This window comes from Lytechinus pictus, chromosome 3 (assembly GCF_037042905.1).
Source record: "Lytechinus pictus isolate F3 Inbred chromosome 3, Lp3.0, whole genome shotgun sequence".
Taxonomy (NCBI): domain Eukaryota; kingdom Metazoa; phylum Echinodermata; class Echinoidea; order Temnopleuroida; family Toxopneustidae; genus Lytechinus; species Lytechinus pictus.
Window position 1 is genome coordinate 70,027,911 of NC_087247.1, and position 20,016 is coordinate 70,047,926.

Genomic DNA, 20,016 nt, shown 5'->3' on the forward strand with positions numbered 1-20,016 from the left:
TCATTTGCATACTGACCAGGATGTGCATATAACTCTTTGGTGAAATTAAGCGAAACTTTTAAATGTCATAACTTTCTTATTTTACTGTCTATCTGATTTTGATGAATTTTTCAGTGTTGTGCTTTTTATTATTTTATTCATATCAACTTTTTGTTGGGTGGACTTGTCCTTTAAGCCGAACATGAAACCTAACCTCCAAAACTGTAAAATAAACCCTAATCCTACAGTGTAATCTTAAGATTATTCTGAACCAAAAACTCTATGACATTCCTAATTCTATGTCCTCTGACATATTACGTCCGGAGCAAATGTCGCAGGAGCATATGACGTGTCATCTACATTTCATCTGCCTTCCCTTTATCCCGACTTCTTTAATTTTTGTTCTCTTGGAATTTGCATGTGTTGCTACTGGTCCTGGATGAGATAAATAAATGAAATGCTTATAGATCGTCTTTATGTTTGTAATTTCCAATATTTCTTTATAGACTTGTAGTTTTGGTGAAAGAACTTTTGTTCAGGGTTTTTTATATGTTTTTTGATAGTGATACACTCAGCCAGCTAATAAATCAATTCCAGAAAACAATATTACACATGCTCTTGGGTAGATTAGTCACACACTGACATGATTAGGTCATTATTATTAGATTTAACATGTTACGCACAGACATTCCCCTGTTCCTTTGAGATCATAGTTTTGGAGTTGTTTTGTAACTATAACTTATCCCAAGAAAGATGTATGGAAAGTGATGTATAGTTTCATGTAGAATCATATATTTCTAGTTTCAATATTCATTTATGTTGCCAGAGGAAGACGGGGTAGAGGACATGTTTACTTATTAACCTGACATTCACAAATCTGATAGATTTCCATGATTTAAAACATTTCTTGACATTTTAATTGCATTAAAAAGGTCCTAGCTATTGATATGACATTTCTAGTCTTACAAAGAATAATGTTCAGTAAAAATATCCATATCACATTATCAGCCTTATTACTTCTTGTACATGATAATAATTATACAATATAACTTCAATGCTATTATGTGTTGAATCCAAGTTAGTTTTCAAGTGTTTCTTATATTTCACATAAGAGGTGGGCTACATGTAAGCCTACATGCGCAAACCTTATTGAAATACCCCCACAATGAAAAGCTTTGTTCAGAATTGATTTAACCTGTTTCCAGTGTACAAGCTTTAATAATAACCTACATGTACACACTTCTTTATGTGCAGTGTAAATGGGGCTTGTGAGACACAAAGATCTGTCTGATCATCTGATCCCTTTCACATCTCATCTTCTATTTCTGTGACATACCAGTTTGATGAAGTGTCTTTTCACTACTAGCATCAATCAAGAAGGTTATCTTATGATAGTAAACTAGCCTCCCTTGTATACACTCCTGTATTTATCTAAACATTTCAAGCTCAATCTGGCTTAGTTGATTTGCATTTCATTATTGTTTTTAATCATATCAATGTCTTTACTCCGAAAGGTGGTTCATGTCATAGACATTCATTATAATATTTTGTATTCATTCAATGACTTAATTTTTAAAATTTGTATTTCAAAGTCTCTAAAGATTATATACATGTCTATAATTTACCCATCCTTTCATGTGAATTCATAACACGGCAGGGAATTTATGCTAAAAAATTTGCTGTCATTTGTCTGGTTTTTTTTGTTGTTGCTTTATTGTTTATATAATGTAAACAATGTAAAGAAAGTACTATACATGTTACTTTACTCCGGGGGGGGGGGGGGGGGGGGGCACTTCCATTAATGAGTGGATACCAAGCGCAACCAAGGAAACACGTACAAAACCTAATAAGGATTTCAAAAACACTAAAATACTTTAAAAAGGGTAGGCCTATATATTTCACTAGGAAAGCTTCGTGTTAACAGTCAAATTTGCGAGGGAATAAAAAAGACTAAATGCTTTATATAGGATTACGTGTTTAGAGTCGGATTCGACTGAGGTGTGGGAGGTGGGGCGGTAGGAAAGTTAAAGTCGACATCCCGGACATAACAATTAAAATATCACTGTACTTGTTTAGGGGGTCAATTCAGGGAATACTTGTCATGGATACCGTTTTGTTTCCAATACTTGATAAGGGTAGGGTTTCACATGCCAATACATGTACTTGTTAAGGGGTGCATTTCCAAAATATGGAAAATACTTGTTTAGGGTGCTTTTCGAAACCCCATGGTCACGCCTGGTATCCTCTCGTAAATAGAAGTGCCCCCCCCCCCCCCGGGTTTGCTCCCTACCCACCCCTATTAGAAGAGACCTTGCATTGGATGGTCTTTATACGAGGCTAATGTAATTTATACCTAATTTGTTTTTGCTCATTAGTAAAGCAAGGCCCTATGACTTAAGATGACTTTTATGTCATAGCCGACACTGCATTACATAGGAGTCAATTATCAATCTGATATGAAAGGCAAGTCTCTGTGTTAGAGATTGTATACCTCAATGAGATGTTCAAGTTTCATATTTAGATCTCCATTGAGAGTATCATGATGGCTTACTTTTGAAGGGATACATTATGGATCTTACACACGTGTATCTCTTGTGAACTCATTTTGAAAATTTGTAATCTGGTCCAGAATTGGCTTATGATAAAGATATGACAGAAAGGTTAAAGCCACCCTTGCATTTTCCAGGACATCACTTATTTGATGTTTATTCAAAGTCTGCATTTCTCGATTTCCTATCCATTATTTCATCGCGTGAGGATCACAAACTGACCAGTTTTTAAGATGAATAATTGATAGAAAGATAATCTATTTCTTCCCAGTCAGGAGCACCTTGTTATGAATCATAATTGAGGGAGATTATCCATGACTTTCATACAAGGACAATGGTGAATGTGTCACTAGTGTGTCAGTCTTCTCTGATAGGTGGACAGGTGTTGTTGCTTTACTTATAGAGAGAGAGAGAGGGGGGGTTCTAGGAAGGGTCAGAGGGGTGCAATCTTGCCCTCATTTTTATCTAGGGCTGCGTTTATGCGACCTCAAGCCAGAATCATGATTTTAAAAAAAACATGAATCACAATACCACAGAATTAGCGTTAAGACGACCTTCATTTCAATGCTGTTTCTCCTCAGATTCGGGCCGATCCAGTGCGCAGTTTGAAAGAGTAAGGTCAACTTTTTTGCTTGCGTTTCAGCTCTCGAAAAATCAATCTTTTGCTTCCAGAATTCATTCTATTATACCTCATTTTGTTTACTTTTCATCTTGTTGGTTTATCGAAAATGGTGTTCGGAAGTGAATTTCAGCGTAGATCCAATTTAATATTGACACTGTTAAACTAAACAAAAACTGAGATCATTGCCTGTCCAGTTCACTTGAAGTTGAAGACATGACCAAAAAAAACAAAAAGCGGTGGACAATGCGATGACCAACTCAGAACTTGAAGTTAAATGCACGTGACAAGAAATGCATGCATAGCACATATGTACATACACTTTGCAATGAGCATTGGGCGCTTGAGCTTGGCAAGAGTCAAACCAAAAGTAGCCCGACGCAGTGACGTCATAGAATCATGATTCAAATCACAATTGCGTTTATATAACCTTTTTCATTCATGATTCTACAGAATGTCTTTCCAAATGCCCCTTTTACCGTGTTTTATGTTTGTGATTTGAAAGACATTTATTTTCACTTTTGACTACCTAAATGCAATCGTGATTCTGCAGAATCTTGATTTGAATCATGATCGAATCAGGATTCTAGGGTTAAAAAAACGGCGCATAAACGCACCCCTAAAGGCTTGCTTCTCAGTTTTTTATTTTATGCTAACTCCATAAAACACTCTGGAGCTACTTCAAAAATCTGTTGGACCACTGATGGTTCCACCTTTTTCTATGAATGTGGTGTAAGTTACTGTTGACTGCCAAGTTTATTTTTTTTCCAAGTATGAAAAGTTTAAGATCAGTTACACTGTCTATGAAACAGGAAGACACCCATTTGTATTGTAATCATATTTGTTGGACATTACTGATGACCTTTCCAAATTTGTCTTGCCTTTTCCCATCACAATAGTAAAAGCTAGATAATTCATTGTAAACCTACCATTTCGTTGAATTGAGTACCATTGAGGTAGAGAGGGATAAAAAATAAAATGTTTCTCAATCCGTTATGTATACTACAAACTTCTTGTAGGTTCACAAAGTTGTCCTATTATCATCCATCGAGTACAGAAACCTGATCAAGTCGGAATGGTGTTTTTGCGACTTGACTCCATCGTTTCCTCAATTTATTATTCAAGTATTGAACAGATTCAGAATGTGGACGTACAAATTATTGCCCCATAGTGTTCTTGAAAGAGTACTAATTGATCAATTTTAAAGTTGATGTCTTACATGATTTGTTTTATTTTAGGTGAATGGGCAGTGTGAATGTATTCATAATACAGAAGGGAAGAACTGTGAGAGATGTAAGCCTGAATACAATGACCAACCATGGAGACCTGCTGGATTACAAGGCGAAAATAATGAGTGCAAGAGTAAGTCAATGTATAAGATAATAATAATAACCACTAGCAGTATCCTCTCCATGGTTTACCATATCACAGCTATTACAAAACAATCAGCAACAAAGTACATAAAATAGTGTACAAGTGTATATATTACAAAGTAAAGGAAATGATCTACTCACTATTTCTTTTGTATTTTATTCTATGAAATATTCTGATGTTCTCAACATTATCAAGTGAAACAGCGATTAATTCCTCCCTGAACATGTGGAATTAGCATTGTTTAATACTATATGGTTCAGTCAAATTGTTCCTAATTGTCAAATCTGTAAAAAAATGAAATATTGTATAATTCAAACAATAAAAAACAAAAGAAATAGTGTGTGAGGGACATCATAGACTGTCTCATTTGCATGTCACTGAATATGCATATCACTGAGTTATGCATATCACTGTTTTGTGAAAAATAAGCGAAACTTTAAAATGTCATAACTTTCTTATTTTACAGTACATCTGATTTTGATGAAATTTTCAGCATTATGCTTGTCTGATTTTTCTCTATTATAAATTATCAACATTTTGTTGAGGTGAACTTGACCTTTAATATTGACCATGAATTAATTACCCATCACATAATATCTGCAGAAATCATCTTGGGAGAGAAATCATTCAGTGGGGATATATATGTGTAGGAGCATTTGTGTCACGTAGTTCTCATCTGATGAAATATGTTCATCCCTCATTTGAGAGTGGAGATGTTGAGACCACATGGTTTCAAACTAATTAATGAAAGGTCAAGGTCATAATTACTTCGCTGAGTTTAAATTAACTTTTGCTCACATGTATGCACATATGCATTGTCCTTTTTTTTTGCTTGTTTTATTTTGTATAGGAAAATAATTTTCCAAATTTCCAAGCCTGATTTTTAGTGTGTAAATATATTTTTATTTGTGTGTGTCTCTATGTTAGGATGTAACTGCAATGACCATGCAAACAGCTGTCATTTTGATGAAGCAGTATACCAGCTGACTAACGGTGCGAGTGGTGGTGTATGTGATAATTGCCTGCACAATACTGTTGGTCGCAACTGTGAACAATGCAAGCCGTTCTTCTACATGCATCCAGATCGTGACATCAGGGATCCTAACATCTGTGTTCGTGAGTTGAACCATTTTTTATTTTCTTTATCTTGGGGTGTGGAGCATGAACAATGTGTGTTCAGAAAAACTTTGAGTGAAATTGCACTATTGGTTCCAGATGGCTTGACATATTCCCCTTAAAAGCTTCTTATGAAACTTTAAAGAAAGTTGTTATGGCAGAGCTTTATAATAGCACTTTATTCCCAAAATAGGCTTTATTTATTTGATTGTTTTAAAAATAAGATCTATAGAAATGAAATATTAAACAGATTTCTTGTTATTGTACTGTGCTTTATTTTCTAATTTTCTGAAATGGACCAAGTAGTTAAAGTCAAAGATTGTTAATTTTTCTTTCTTTATTGCTTATTGACATAAATAATGCTTCTTTGTTTACAGAGTATTTTAGTGATTCTAATAGTAGTAAAGATACCAGAATCACAATGTTATGTTTTGTAAGATTTGTGATGATATTTTGTTCTTTTCTGAGGTTTACGTCATCTTTTCTTTTAGAGTGCCAGTTGTAATAATTTGTGTTTTCTAACGTGCTATAAGGTTATGCTTATAAATTTAGATTCATCTTGGATGAATTGTATATTGAAATAATAAGTTTTATTTGAGTTGATTTTCCAGGGATGTGTCATATACCACCAAATATTTTCTGTAGAAATTATTCTATGCTCTAAGAGGGAACATGTAGACACAAACTCGAAGGAGCGAAAGGTGGAGTAAAACTGCTTCAAAATGTAAATTCAGGGACAACAACTATATTTTGAAAATTGGAGACAGTGATCTCTTTAGAAAATGGTATTATTCCCATCCCTGCAAAAGCATTAACAATAAAATTTTCCTTCCTGCATTTTTAAATAGCGAGAGTGAGAGATTGTTGTGTGCCATTCTTTTGAATTCACCATTAACACTGATTTTACTTGCCTCTGTGAATGCCTTGGTAGCATGTAACTGTGATCCTGCTGGTTCTGAGAATGGGGGTGAGTGTGCTAGCCACACCCAAGGTGACATGGTAGCTGGGATGTGCCTGTGTAAACGCTATGTGACTGGTCAACGATGTGATGCCTGTCAGGATGGATACTGGGAACTTAGGGAAGATAATCCAGAAGGTTGCAGAGGTAACGATACTCTATCCCTTCTAATCTCTATGAGAATGAGTTGATTTTATTTTTGCTTTCATAAGTCGAAGTTGAAGATCTGTTTGGTTGGTAATCATATCAGGCCCAGCGGACGGGTGCAATTAACTCGGCCAAAATGCCAGATTTGTTTTGATTTTTTAACGGTCGTCCACACACGAGAGTTAATTTTTTCATGAAATATTCATTTGCTTATTTTTTCGCGGTATGTGAACGAAATTTCCTCTAATTTTCAGGACTTATCAAAAATGATAATATCATTCTATCCTGTAAAGATGGTATCAAACAATCAAATAGTTTGAATTCCTCACTTACTTTCATTTTCATTGTCTCCAAAACTTACTCTTGATTTTTTTCCAGACATATCTATACCCCGCATTGAATATTCATGAGATTCGCTGTGCATATTTATGAGATATGTACAGATTTGCATGCCAAGTTTTTGCTGTGCCGAAGACTTATTTTTTGAGAAACCACTGTATCAAAATGGGGTTCTGACAAAAAATAACAAGGAGATATGATACCAGCGAACCCAATTCCCACGCGCACCACGAGGTGGGCCCTATAGAACATGACGTTAGAATTGATCGTATCGCTAATCATACACAATTAAATAGGTCCAATTAGCTATGGGACTCAGCCCTGCAATCAATCACTAGCCTTTCTGTTACAGTACGTCCAGGTCCAAGTGTTTACATGCATTTGAACCGTACTAACCAAGCTGAATGAAAGTTCAAGGCAGGCATAGAAATTTCCCTTTTTCTCATTATCGTCTGTATTTTACTTAACTGACATACGATTACCGTGATCAGTGATGAAATGACGCTTACAAAAAGCTACATTTCACTGGTCACCTTGCTAATACGTCAAATTATCTGATACATGAATAGGGATTTCGCACGCTACAACATTGACTGCTTCATCGTCCAACAAACAAAAAAGTGAGTATACGGGACTGAAGTTGGGCGATGACGTCATCATTTTCAGTGGGCTGACTTGGCGCGAAAACAAATTCATTGGTTGAAAATCGTAAGGAGTTGGATAATTTCCAGAAATATCTGTATCCCGTGTTTACAAGAACTGATCTTTCACACAAAGTTACCTGAATAGTTACTTTCTGACATATCTTAGTTTCATTCATGCCGAAGACCTAAAAATTTGAAATTTAAGCAATTTTTTTCGACTACTAATTTTCATTTTTTGACATATTTTTCGTATTTTTACTCCACAAACAACAAAACTATAACTTAACAAGCAGTCAAAGTAATCATTCTTCTTTCCAAAAATTTAAACATCACTCAGATTCATGGTTATTTTCAAAAGTTATGGCAGATTTACAGCGACACTTTTTCAGCGGTTTAGGTCAATTCAAAACAAAATCAGCTGATAATTGCACCTCTCCACTTTGCCTGATATTGCAGTATTTCAATCTCATATTACATGGGGAAGGTGATTATAGTGTTTTAATGTAGAATGCTTTGACATAAGCAATAAGTACTTTAAGCTACATGTAGTATAACTATTATGATCTTTATTACTGTATTAGTTTAATTAATGTATAAATCGAATTTAATTAGATTTTAGAAAAGAGAGTTTTCATAGGATCCCTGAAAGAATTTTCAAAGGATTATTTCTTTCATTGATAAACAAGAAAAAAATAATATGCTGATATATTGTATTAAAAAAATAAATAATTCAGAAAAAAAGTGTGATCTTAATACATGTAAGGTACATGTAATAATGGAGTTTTTGCAGGAATTTTTGCCTTTACCGGCATGTTTTTCATTTCTAAAACAAAATTTTCCCTGAATGTAATTTCCTTGACTGTTACTCAATTTTCTGTGTGATGTTACTATTTCAGAATGTGCCTGTAACCTTCTTGGATCTGAGAATAACATGGGATGTGATAAGACTACTGGTAACTGCAGATGTAAGAGATACGTCACTGGCCAGAATTGTGACAGGTGCTATGTAAGTATCTTGAAATCTTATCATTCTAGCTTGAACATTGATAGTAAATATTTACTGTTATACCTTTAGAATAAATATTAAAATTGAAATGCATATTGTACTTGAGAGTTATAGTTTTTTTTTGTATTTAGGTATGAGTGAGTGAATGAGTTATAGTTAAAACCAATTCTGTTGGATGTGACACAAATAGTTGTTGCAAAAATTCACACGAGTTATGAAGCATGAATGGTATTAGGGCTCCTAAAGAAACAGGTGTGTGCCAAGTACAATGTAAAGGTAGGTTAGAACTTGCATAGTTCATGAAAGCAAGTCTAATAAAGTGATTGTCTTACACATGAATGAAATGTCTATGAAGATTGTCACTAATATGAATAGCATGAACAATTTCTCTATTAAATCACCAGATCTCACCATCGTTTTATGGAATAAAAGGTAAAATAAAGGAAAGAACAAGTAATATGGTAATGATAATCCAGTGGATTCTCATAATTTTGATTTGTGATATTTGAAATTTACAGGAGGGATATTATGGCCTGAGTGCTGATCTTTATGGATGTAAACAATGTGAGTGTGACCCAGGCGGTTCGTACAACAACTCGTGCAACCAGGTTTCAGGACAATGTCCATGCCGACGTAACATTGGAGAACGACAATGCAACACTGTCAACTCAGGCTATTTTTATGTCAACATGGATTATTACACATATGAAGCGGAGTATGCACGAGCTGTCGCCGATCTTTCCGTGAGTGTAATCTTTATTAGTTTGCTACTGGAGCTTCTAATTTCCTTATTCTAACTGGGCGTGGGGGTTAATTTGACCCCCCCCCCCTTGACAAATTTTGTCACTACGCTGTCACACAAAATTTTTTGACCGTGCTGCTCGCTGACTTTTTACTTTCAAGTCTTGCGCATCTTCTGAGATCAAATTCTGCTTCTGGTTTTGAAATTACGCTACTTTGTAAGTGCATGTCAGACCCAAAATTGCTCAAAACCTGATTCTGTGTACAAAGGCCATGCAAATTGTGTTTTTCAACGAAAAATCAGAAATGTATGATTATTTTTACTTTTGTTGGTTTAAATGGATTTATTTTATGCTATTTATGATTGCACAAGGGTCCCTGACAAAGTTCATCGGAAAAACAATCAAAAATAAAAGTTTGAAAAACCTAAGAAAAACCTAATACCTTAGAATTTTAAAAACAATGAAATACATAAGAAATTAATTATATTTTGGCAATTTTTTTGTTGTTATTTATTAGATTTGTAAGAATTTATACTCTCACCAAAAATTAACATTCTACTAGCTAGTTAAAGGCAAAACCATACAAAAAAAAAAAAATTAGGGCAAATTTCATGTATATGCTTATTTGAATAATTAATTAATGAAAGAATATTTAAACAATGTTTTGAAGATTTTACTATACAGTCTTGCAGTTTACATTGAGCTCTATGTGCATACAAATTTTCTCTGCGATTGCGCAATCAGCGGCTGAGATCTGAGGGGGGTCAAATTGACCCTTCCCCCCAGTATATCCTGGTCTGAAATAGCCCAGTTAAAATAGGGTTAAGTTCATTGAATAATGCACCAGGTTCCTATAATCAACTAGTTGATTGATATTCATCATTTATAATAAATCTCTACATCTTTTATTTCATTAGATGAACTTCTTTAACTGATGCATTATAATGAAATTCTTTTTGTTATAGGGTCTATGAAATTTTTAATTTGCATTGAATATTTTTAGAAAAAAATTAGACTTGATATTTTGAACAAGCTTGATAATCATTTGATATCTGTACATACTGTTAATTAACAAACAAAATAATAGAGATATAGCAATTTCTTCTCTCTGTACTGAAATTGGATACAGTAACGTTGAAAAACTTGTTTTGATTAGTCATCTCTCATGCATTTTTTTTAAATCTTGAAAAGACATTAATACATTTTATGATTAATACCTTATTTGCCTCCTTTTAATGCATGCATTTGTTTATATACCAGACTCTCTAAAATATAATTTCATTTTGTTAACATAAATTTTTTATTTTTTCATCCTTAGTTGGTTGACTATTATCCTCGTATGAGAGAAGTTGATTACATTGGTTGGACTGGTCCTGGATTTATGAGGATACATGAAGGAGGTGGTATTGAGTTTACTGTTAGTAATCTTCCAATGTCTGGTGATTATGATCTTATCCTCAGATATGAACCATTGGTAAGTATGTCAAAGTAGACTAAATCATCATTTCATTGAGTACAGGATATGTCTTATTATTTTCGTGTACATATACATTGTATCACCAGATAGAAAATATAATCATAGTCAATATAATAAGTTTGCACTTTTCCAGTACGAATGGAAACATGTTGCTCACTCGCCCTTTTAACAAGTCATGATCAAGATTTATAATGTAGTTTTGGTTTTATTCATTGGTGAAATAATAGGAAGACCTTTAGTAACACTCAATTTGCTTTCTGCTATACAGCCGTCATCTTAGATTACTCTGCATTCATGATGATTATCTGAAATTCCTTTTCCTGTCCTCCACCAACTTATACAATTAATCTTTGTAGAGCATACTACAAGTATTAAATTCAAGTGGCATCCCTTACAAAAGTGTATTTTATGCAGTTAATTGTTTTTTATGCAAGGCATGACTTAATATATTACCCTATCGTACCCTATGGCTATGATAGTGGAAATAAGAGTTTAAAAAAAACAATGATCATCTAAAGCAAGGTTTCCACTTTGGCGAGTTAACATCGCGAGTAATGGCGAGTTATGGAGAGTTGCCAAAATGAGGCACTAGCGATAACTCGCATAAAGCTCACCATGAAACTCCGGATAACTCGCGACAACTCGGCATGGCTCGGCGGAGCTCTTTCAAGCTCGGGACAACTCTCCTTGAAGTCGTGAGCAGTTTCAAAATTTTTTAACATGTTCAAAAATTTTGCTAACTCGCTGTAACTCGTGTTGAACTCACCTAAACTCGTCATATACTCGCAGTACTCACAATAACTCGTAAGAAGCTCGAGATAAACTCGTCATAACTCGTAATAACTCGCCACATCTGAGTATACGCGAGTGCGTTCCGAGTTTTCAAGAGGGAGATACGAGCATTGCGATCGTTTTACGAGTCAAGTGGAGGTGCCCACGAGATAAGAGCGATTTTAGATCGAGCACCCCGAGTTACAGCGAGTTTCGTATGAGTTTATTCAGAGTGCGTTGCGAGTGCTCATTGACATGCCAGCTGAATGATAAATGTCCATGGATCTATATTTTTGCCATATATAAACCCCTCAAAAAATTTGAAAATCTGAGTTTGGCCATTAATTTCTCCCAACTCCCAATTTTACACAATGCATATTTGACATCATTTAAAGATCATTTAATTCTCTTTACAGTGATGCAATGCTTACTATGATCATGCCATCACGAAAAGAGCAAGATTAAAAGTGTTGGATGAAGTCTCAATTGAAAAGCTGCAAAACGAGCAAAAAAGTTTTGAAATCTGATTTTGGCCATTAATTTCTCCCAACTCACAATTTTACACAATGCATATTTGATATAATTCAAAAGATCATTTAGTTTCCTTTAAAATGATACCATGCTTGTTATGATCATGCCATGACGAAAAGAGCAGGATTCAAAAGTGTTGGATGATGTCTGAATTGGAAAGCTGCAAAACGAGCAGAAATAGTCATGAAGGGTTAATACAGAACATGATTCTTTTGTCTGTGTCAATAGAGATGAAAATCCATTCAACTCAAGCCCCTGCTTCTTCATTTCTTTATGTTTTGTTGTGGTTTATGTAGTGATGTTTTTTTTTGTTTTTGTTATGTGTTTCCTTGTGCAGAGGTGTGTTTGATTCCATGTTAATGTTGATGTTAAGGTGAATGAAAACAATTAAAAGAAACCACTGAGACACTAATCACCACGGAAAAAAGACCAGTGACCTTCAATATTGTGTCATTTTGCAACTTTTGAATTTGACCTTGATCATGTGACCCATAAGACTTGTCAGTTATACTTGATTACCCCTATATCCAAATTTTTTAAACTGTATCTAAATTTTGAAAGTTATGGCAGCAATCTAATAATAATCTCCAAAATGGCCAAAGTTCAATGACCTTAAATGACCCTTGATTTTGGTCATGTGACCTGAAACTCGCATGAGATGTTCAGTGATACTTGATTACTCTTATGTCCAAGTTTTATGAATCAGATTCATAAACTTTCAAAGTTATAATGGCATTCAACAATACCCCAATTGGCCAAAGTCTATTGACCTTAAATGACCTTTGACCTTGGTCATGTGACTTGAAACTCAAGCAGGATGTTTGGTAATACTTTAATAACCTTATGTTCAAGTTTCATGAACTGAGTTCATATATTTTCTTAGTTATGATGCCATTTCAAAAACTCAACCTTGGGTTAAGATTTTGATGTTGATTCCCCCAACATGGTCTAAGTTCATTGACCCTAAATGACCTTTGACCTTGGTCTTGTGACCTGAAACGCATGCAGGATGTTCAGTAATACTTGATTAACCTTATGGTCAAGTTTCATGAGCTAGGTCCATATACTTTCTAGGTTATGATGTCATTTCAAAAACTTTACCTTCGGTTAAGATTTGGTGTTGACGCCGGCGCGCCGCCGGCATCCATCTTTGAGTGCCCAAAATGTGCATTTCCTTCACCTTGATCGTATGAAACTCTTATCACTCGTAACAAAATCTTGATAACTCATAGCTCATAGCTCGCTTTAAGTCGTATAAAGGTCACTGCAACTCATACTAAGCTCGGTCTGACTCGTTTGGCGCTCGGTTCACTCGTACAGCAAGCGTAGTGAACTCCATGTTGAGTCTTTTGTCACTCAAGCAAATTCCAGAAAAAAATGTAAATTTCACGCGAGCTTGTGCGAGTTAAGGCGAGTTAGAGCTCGCGCAGCTCGCGTATGACTCGCAACTCCAACTCGCCAAAGTGGAAATCTTGCTTAACTCCAGCTAAATCGACTTCACTCAACCCATGCCTTTTGCATTCAGTTTACGGGCACACAGTTTTGGCCTTTGACCAATGCAGTTTTGTGATAATATTGAGATATTAAACAATTTTTTATTGAAATTAGCACAAATTGAATAACCAGTTATTGAGTAATTGCTGTGCCTATTAAAGTCATGGCCCAGGAACCAGTGCATATTTTTTGTATAATTTTCATGAAATTATCAATCTATTATAAGCTTTGACACTCTTGACAGTACTATAAAGCTCCTTTTAATTGCTACCCCAAAATTTTCTGATGTTTCTTATTTACTTATATTATTGTATTAATTGATGATAAATAGTGTTAGGTCTGTATTTCTGTTTTTTCAAATTGTTTTAGCCTAGTCAAGCTGTAGCTTGGCAAAGGAAATCAGGGTCAGTCTACCCTAATCAGGGTCAATCTACTATGACTGGCTTCCTACCAAAGTATTTTGAACTTGTCTAGATTATGTAGAAAGCCTGAGCAAAGTTACTGAACCAGGTTACTCTTTGTTCTAAGCTGGATCAATCTGGCCCAAATTAATTTGATCAGGTGCCCGTAACGCAAAGCTTAGCAATGATCGTAGAAAATTTTTCTATGATTGATTCCATTGACTACAATGTACAATCATCGTGAAAATCAAGTGTACGATTAATCACTAACCTTTGTGTTACAGGCCCCTGGACATTATAGTTTGTTATATTTCCTGATAATAAACCAAAGTGAATGTTTCTTTCAGCTTCCTGGAGTTTGGGAAGATGTAAGGATCACTATTAATCGTCCTGGTGAGATCCCAACACAGAGTGTATGTGGTAATACTATTCCTCAAGATGACCTTCTTGTTACATCCTTGCCATCAGGAAGCAGGTAAATACATTCAATTCAGATTGATTTGATATTCATGTACTGGCTATTTTGTAGTTGATTCTTTAGTTCTTTAGATTCTTTAGTGTCTTTATCTTTATTATATGTAATGCATGAGGTAGCGTTCTCGTGTTTGTTTAACTTGTTTTTCTGGGTACCAGGAAAGTCTGGCTAGCAACCAGGAATAGGCTGGTGGACTGCCAGGAGAGACTGACATTGGGGGTGCCTTGGGTTAGCTACTCGGGGCACCTGTATTAAATGGCTACAGTAACACAGAACGAAACACTCCCTTAAGGCTCTCTGAGAGGGGGGAGAATGATGAGCCACAGGTTGATCTTGATACCTACAAGAAACGTCTTAGACCAAGGAATTCACCCAATGTTTCTGTGTGCCAAGTTTGCTGGTGTGGAAGGGCATTTGGCAGCTTCTGAGGCAGCAGAGATGGGTTCTGCTTGGATTTGGACCAAGTATGTCCAAAGGAAGAGGGTAACCAGCAATTAAGCAACTTTATCTTGTCGTTTATTTCTTTCTTCCTTTCTTTTTTTTTCTGTTACCAGTTGGGAAGGTGGTGCTTTGCACTGCTGGCCCACCACCAAGAGGGAGTATTGTTTCTAACGGGCCAAAACTCCCAGTGACTGGTGGAAAACAACTGAAGATTCCCCCTGGTAATGCATGAATGATCCTGCTGTCATGGTTACAATAATTAAATAAATGATATGTTTATTTCCAGACATGTTGTCTTGAGTAATCCAGTGTGTCTTGAGACTGGGAAGACATATACTATCCGTGTAGACTTCACACGATACAGCTCTGATAACCAGGACAGCAATGCACAAATTCTACTTGACTCAGTAAGTAATAATAATAATGATATAAATGGTGTTATTTTATGAAGCGCACACACCATGGCACTATTCCAGCAACAGTTCCGTTGTATATAGTGTACTCAGACAAATTACAAATAAACATTTCAACAAATTTCTACAAATGGATGTTAAATTGCATAGTAGAAAAGGTACAATCTTTACCTCAAATACAATTTTGCACCACTCACCAGAATTCCTAGCTACACCCTGATGGGGCCTGGTGCCCTCCTGCTTGCTGCTCCATTCACCAACAATTTAAGGGACAAGCCTGGTCAGCTCACTACTCACAGGGATTGTAAATAAGTGCACCAGCCTCCAAAAGGAAGCAAGTGAGACCAGACCAGATAATCCTCATAGAAAATATCACTGAAATCCTCTATAGCACTCATGTTTATGTAACTGACAAAAGAAATTAGTGGAGAAATCAGAGAGATTCTGAATAAACTTACATTCCAATTGGAATATTTGATAGCTAGGGATCTGACTGAGCTCTGTCAATATATTGTGTAGCAATATTAATAGCTGCCTGAGATATATAAGGCCTTACAACTACACCAAGTACATTTTTTTTCTTTGAATAGTTAGCCATGTTTCTTTCTCACTTATTTATCCATCACATTGATCCATCAGAGATGATAGAATTTCTATGTCAAAGTCATGTTGGTGTATATTTTTAGCTTCATCATTATGACTATCAATTGTACATCAAGGGTGTGATTATTCTTTATTGTCTCATCGTTTGTAGTTGGTTGTGATGCCAAGGGCTACCATCTATCCCATCTTCCAAGGACCAGATCCAATTGAGCAATACCGTCGTGAGCAATGGGAATATTATCGTTGTGGAGAAGCTCACATGGCTGCTCACCATGCAACTCTATCTGATATCTGTAAAGAACTCATGTTCAGCATGTCTGCACTTGCCTTTGATGGTGCACTTCGTAAGTCACTTCATGATCCTTGTCTTTGAATATGATATCTTTTCTAGTAGAGAAATGGTCCAGAATGCAATTCTATTTATTTCTGAATATAAACTTAATGAAAGTGATAAGGTATGACTGTTTGGTTTATTGGCCTGAATGCATAACAAATAGAAAGTGCATTTCAAACCTTTTGCTTGCTTTTTGCTTGAAAGTGTGAATTGCAAAAATTGCAATTCTTTGTTAGAAAACATTTTGTTGGTCATTATTAGATGGCAGTCAAGGCTTTGATTTCCTTGAATGTATTTAATGTTACTGCTATTGTTGATACCAAATGCAAATCTCAATGAGAGCAAAAGATAACATAAGCAAATGCAATGTTTTGTAAGCAATTTCTTGGGCATTCTGCTTGCCTTGAGCTAGCATTTGATGTTTGTTTCAACAGAGCAGACTCGACATTGCAAACAATTCAAATGTAAGTTTGAATGGCACATTGAATGAATTGCCGTTTGAATGTTAACTGATCTCATGTTTATATTTCCAGCTTGCCAATGTGATCCCGCTGGCTCACTGAGCAACATATGTGATGAGACTGGTGGACAGTGTCAGTGTAAACCCAATGTGATTGGCCGTACATGCAATCAGTGTGCTCCTGGAACATATGGCTTTGGGCCTGAAGGTTGTACTCGTAAGTAAACCCATTCTAATTCCTCGTGATAAGCATTTCATTAACATCAAGTTGTCAGATCTGAAGACTTTTATTGATTATGATAGGCTTAGAAGCACAGGTCTATGACTGTTAGTTGGTAACTGTCTGATGATAAAATACTCCCCTGATGGATTTGCACAATGTACAGTTCAGGTCGTGTGCAGTCAGAAGCTTAGTAAACAGGGTAGCAACAACATTTGTCCATGATTAAACTATGAAATTGTTTCACTGTTTTGTTTACTGAATTAATTCTGCATGGAGACTATTTATCCTTTGATATTTTCTTTGATTTTTTGCATTCCTTATTGCACCATTGATACTGATAGTTATTTTGTTGAAGTTAAGAATGATAGCTATCACAAAGATTCGCTGATACAATGATAAAGTAGAAACCAAATATGACAGTTGTCAAATGTAATTGTACAAATGTGCGATTTTGCAACATTCACATGAAATGTTTATTATTCCTCACATTCGTATGTTTAGTCCTTTTACTTCAATCCATCATGTGAGGATCCTGCTGTCAATAAATTGATATAAATGTTTATTCATCCATGTAGTTTTCAAAGGACTATTTCTAATGAATTAGGTTTTTTTTAACATTGTCAGTCTAATCTCTCTTTCTATACCCCTCTACTTCTTGTGTGATATCTATAGCTTGTAACTGTGACGGAACTGGTTCATTGAATGAGTTCTGTAATCAGCTAACAGGTCAGTGCCCCTGCAGACCCAATACATATGGACAGCAATGTAATGAATGTCAACCAGGGTACTGGAACTTCCCCAACTGTCAACGTTGTAATTGCAATGGACACGCTGACCTTTGTGATCCACGTACAGGAGAGTGTATTGATTGCCAAAGCAACACCGCTGGATTTGAATGTGAAAGGTACATACATATGTAGGAAGAAAACAAGCACAGAGCATGACCTGGCACTGATTTCTCTGTATATAAGTTCTCATGATATTGTGATGCCAGTGTATGAGGAATATAGTTACATTCATGTTTGAATTTTTGAAAAGATATTTCTTATTCTAGTTGTGGAATCTTTTAAAGTACTCTGTAAAATGAATCCACCTTTGTTTTTGTAGAAATTATTTACATACCACCTGTTGTTGCAGTATACAGTAGGTATAACATTATGTAAAAAGGTCATGATTCCTTTATCAATTTGTAAATGGGTTGGATTGGCCCTGACAGCCTGGTCGTATGTCATAGAAAGATAATGAAACATAATCTTGAATGTCATTTTGTTCATGTAATCAGATGCAAGCGAGGTTACTATGGGGATCCCACAAGAGGCTCCGCATTGCCATGTCAGGCATGTCTTTGTCCAGGAGGAGCTGGTAGCGGGAATCAATTTGCTGAGACTTGCCAGCTAGACCAGGGAACTCAAACTGTTCAGTGTGATTGTTTTGCTGGATACACAGGTAAGAAGCCATAGTATGATATTCAATCAATCACTTTTAACCAATTTGATATATCCCATCTTACAGGATACATGATGTGGAAAGAGACCAAGTTATTTACTATTCAAATAATTAGACACACAGATGTAATATTGTATGCTAGTCCTAGTATTCCACCATACACAAAACAATGTAGGTTGCTGGAATGCAGCTATTTAAGATATTTGGTAGAGAATTTTGGAATAGAAATTTATTTAGGTGCATAAATCATGATGAATTTAAAATATATTCAAGTACAATTAGATCCTGTATGCTGTTCATCATGACTATTTGGTGGAAAAATTACATTCAGCTGTAAAGAATAGGTTGAATAAATAACAATTCTTTGAGTATTGTTTCCTGTATGAATTGTCAGTGTCGGTGAATAAATGTATAAATGGAAAATTCTGTTTTGTTCTTAATTCATTTAATGAAAATGTTCTGAGATAAAGTCAGTTGCTCCATATTTTCCTTACCTCAGCTTTTATTAAAAGTCTTGGATATGTTGTTGTTTCATCAGGTATCCGCTGTGATCAGTGTGATAATAACTACTTTGGGAACCCAACTGAGCCCAGAGGTGTTTGTAACCTGTGTAACTGTAACGGTAATACTCTATCTAGTACACCAGGCAACTGTGATGCAAGGACTGGGCGATGTTTGAAATGTCTTTATAACACTGCTGGTTTCAACTGTGAAGAATGCGCCCCAGGATTCTATGGGGATGCAATCCAACGAACATGCAGAGGTATGCATATTACTTCTTAGTCCACTTTTAAAATTCTATTCCACCTCATTATTGTGATATCATTTTTGTCTTCAGAGAACACTGCCTAATATATCAACTGATGTATAAAAATATGTATAAAGATATATATTAAAAAAATCTGCTGACATTTCTATTTTTTTTTTCATGAATAAAATTCCTTTCATGTAAGAAATATTAGTAACAGACATACATTTATTATACACTCCAGAGGCTAAAAAAATTACTATTCAAACAAACTTTGCAATGTCTTCTAACAGACATTCTGTCACTTATTGTTGATAAAAAAGATGAGTTCTCATAGATGTTGTTCTTGGAGATATTACACGGATTATGAAAAAATTTGATTTTTTTTTTTTCGCTGGGGGGGATGAGTGAAGAATGGTGTGATTAATTAGTTCTGTTTTCTCTTCTGTAGATTGCCAATGTAATGTCCTTGGAACTGACCGTTCACAGTGTGACCTTGATAATAACTGTGGTGTTTGTGACCCTGTCTCTGGTCAATGTCCATGTCTACCTAATGTACTTGGTCAACAGTGTGACCGCTGTGCTCAAGACCATTGGAAGTTGGCCAGTGGTACAGGATGTGAGGCATGCAATTGCTGTTCATATGGAGCTGTCTCATCAAGATGTGATGAGGTAAGATGCTGAGAGATTTACTTGCTCTTGTTTGATGTATATCAGATAATCTT

General features: G+C 35.4%; 1 protein-coding gene across 1 annotated transcript in view; it reads left to right on the forward strand.

Moving 5' to 3' along the window:
- Positions 1 to 20,016, forward strand: part of LOC129255367 (laminin subunit beta-1-like) — a 42,953-nt gene that overhangs the window by 5,989 nt on the left and 16,948 nt on the right. The window contains exons 4-17 of the mRNA XM_064096069.1: positions 4,386 to 4,509; positions 5,449 to 5,637; positions 6,569 to 6,742; positions 8,622 to 8,731; positions 9,250 to 9,474; positions 10,793 to 10,948; positions 14,496 to 14,623; positions 15,351 to 15,471; positions 16,232 to 16,424; positions 16,948 to 17,091; positions 17,770 to 18,001; positions 18,380 to 18,543; positions 19,082 to 19,306; positions 19,743 to 19,963. Coding sequence (XP_063952139.1) covers positions 4,386 to 4,509; positions 5,449 to 5,637; positions 6,569 to 6,742; positions 8,622 to 8,731; positions 9,250 to 9,474; positions 10,793 to 10,948; positions 14,496 to 14,623; positions 15,351 to 15,471; positions 16,232 to 16,424; positions 16,948 to 17,091; positions 17,770 to 18,001; positions 18,380 to 18,543; positions 19,082 to 19,306; positions 19,743 to 19,963 — 2,406 coding nt within the window. The remainder of the gene's footprint in view (positions 1 to 4,385; positions 4,510 to 5,448; positions 5,638 to 6,568; positions 6,743 to 8,621; positions 8,732 to 9,249; positions 9,475 to 10,792; positions 10,949 to 14,495; positions 14,624 to 15,350; positions 15,472 to 16,231; positions 16,425 to 16,947; positions 17,092 to 17,769; positions 18,002 to 18,379; positions 18,544 to 19,081; positions 19,307 to 19,742; positions 19,964 to 20,016) is intronic.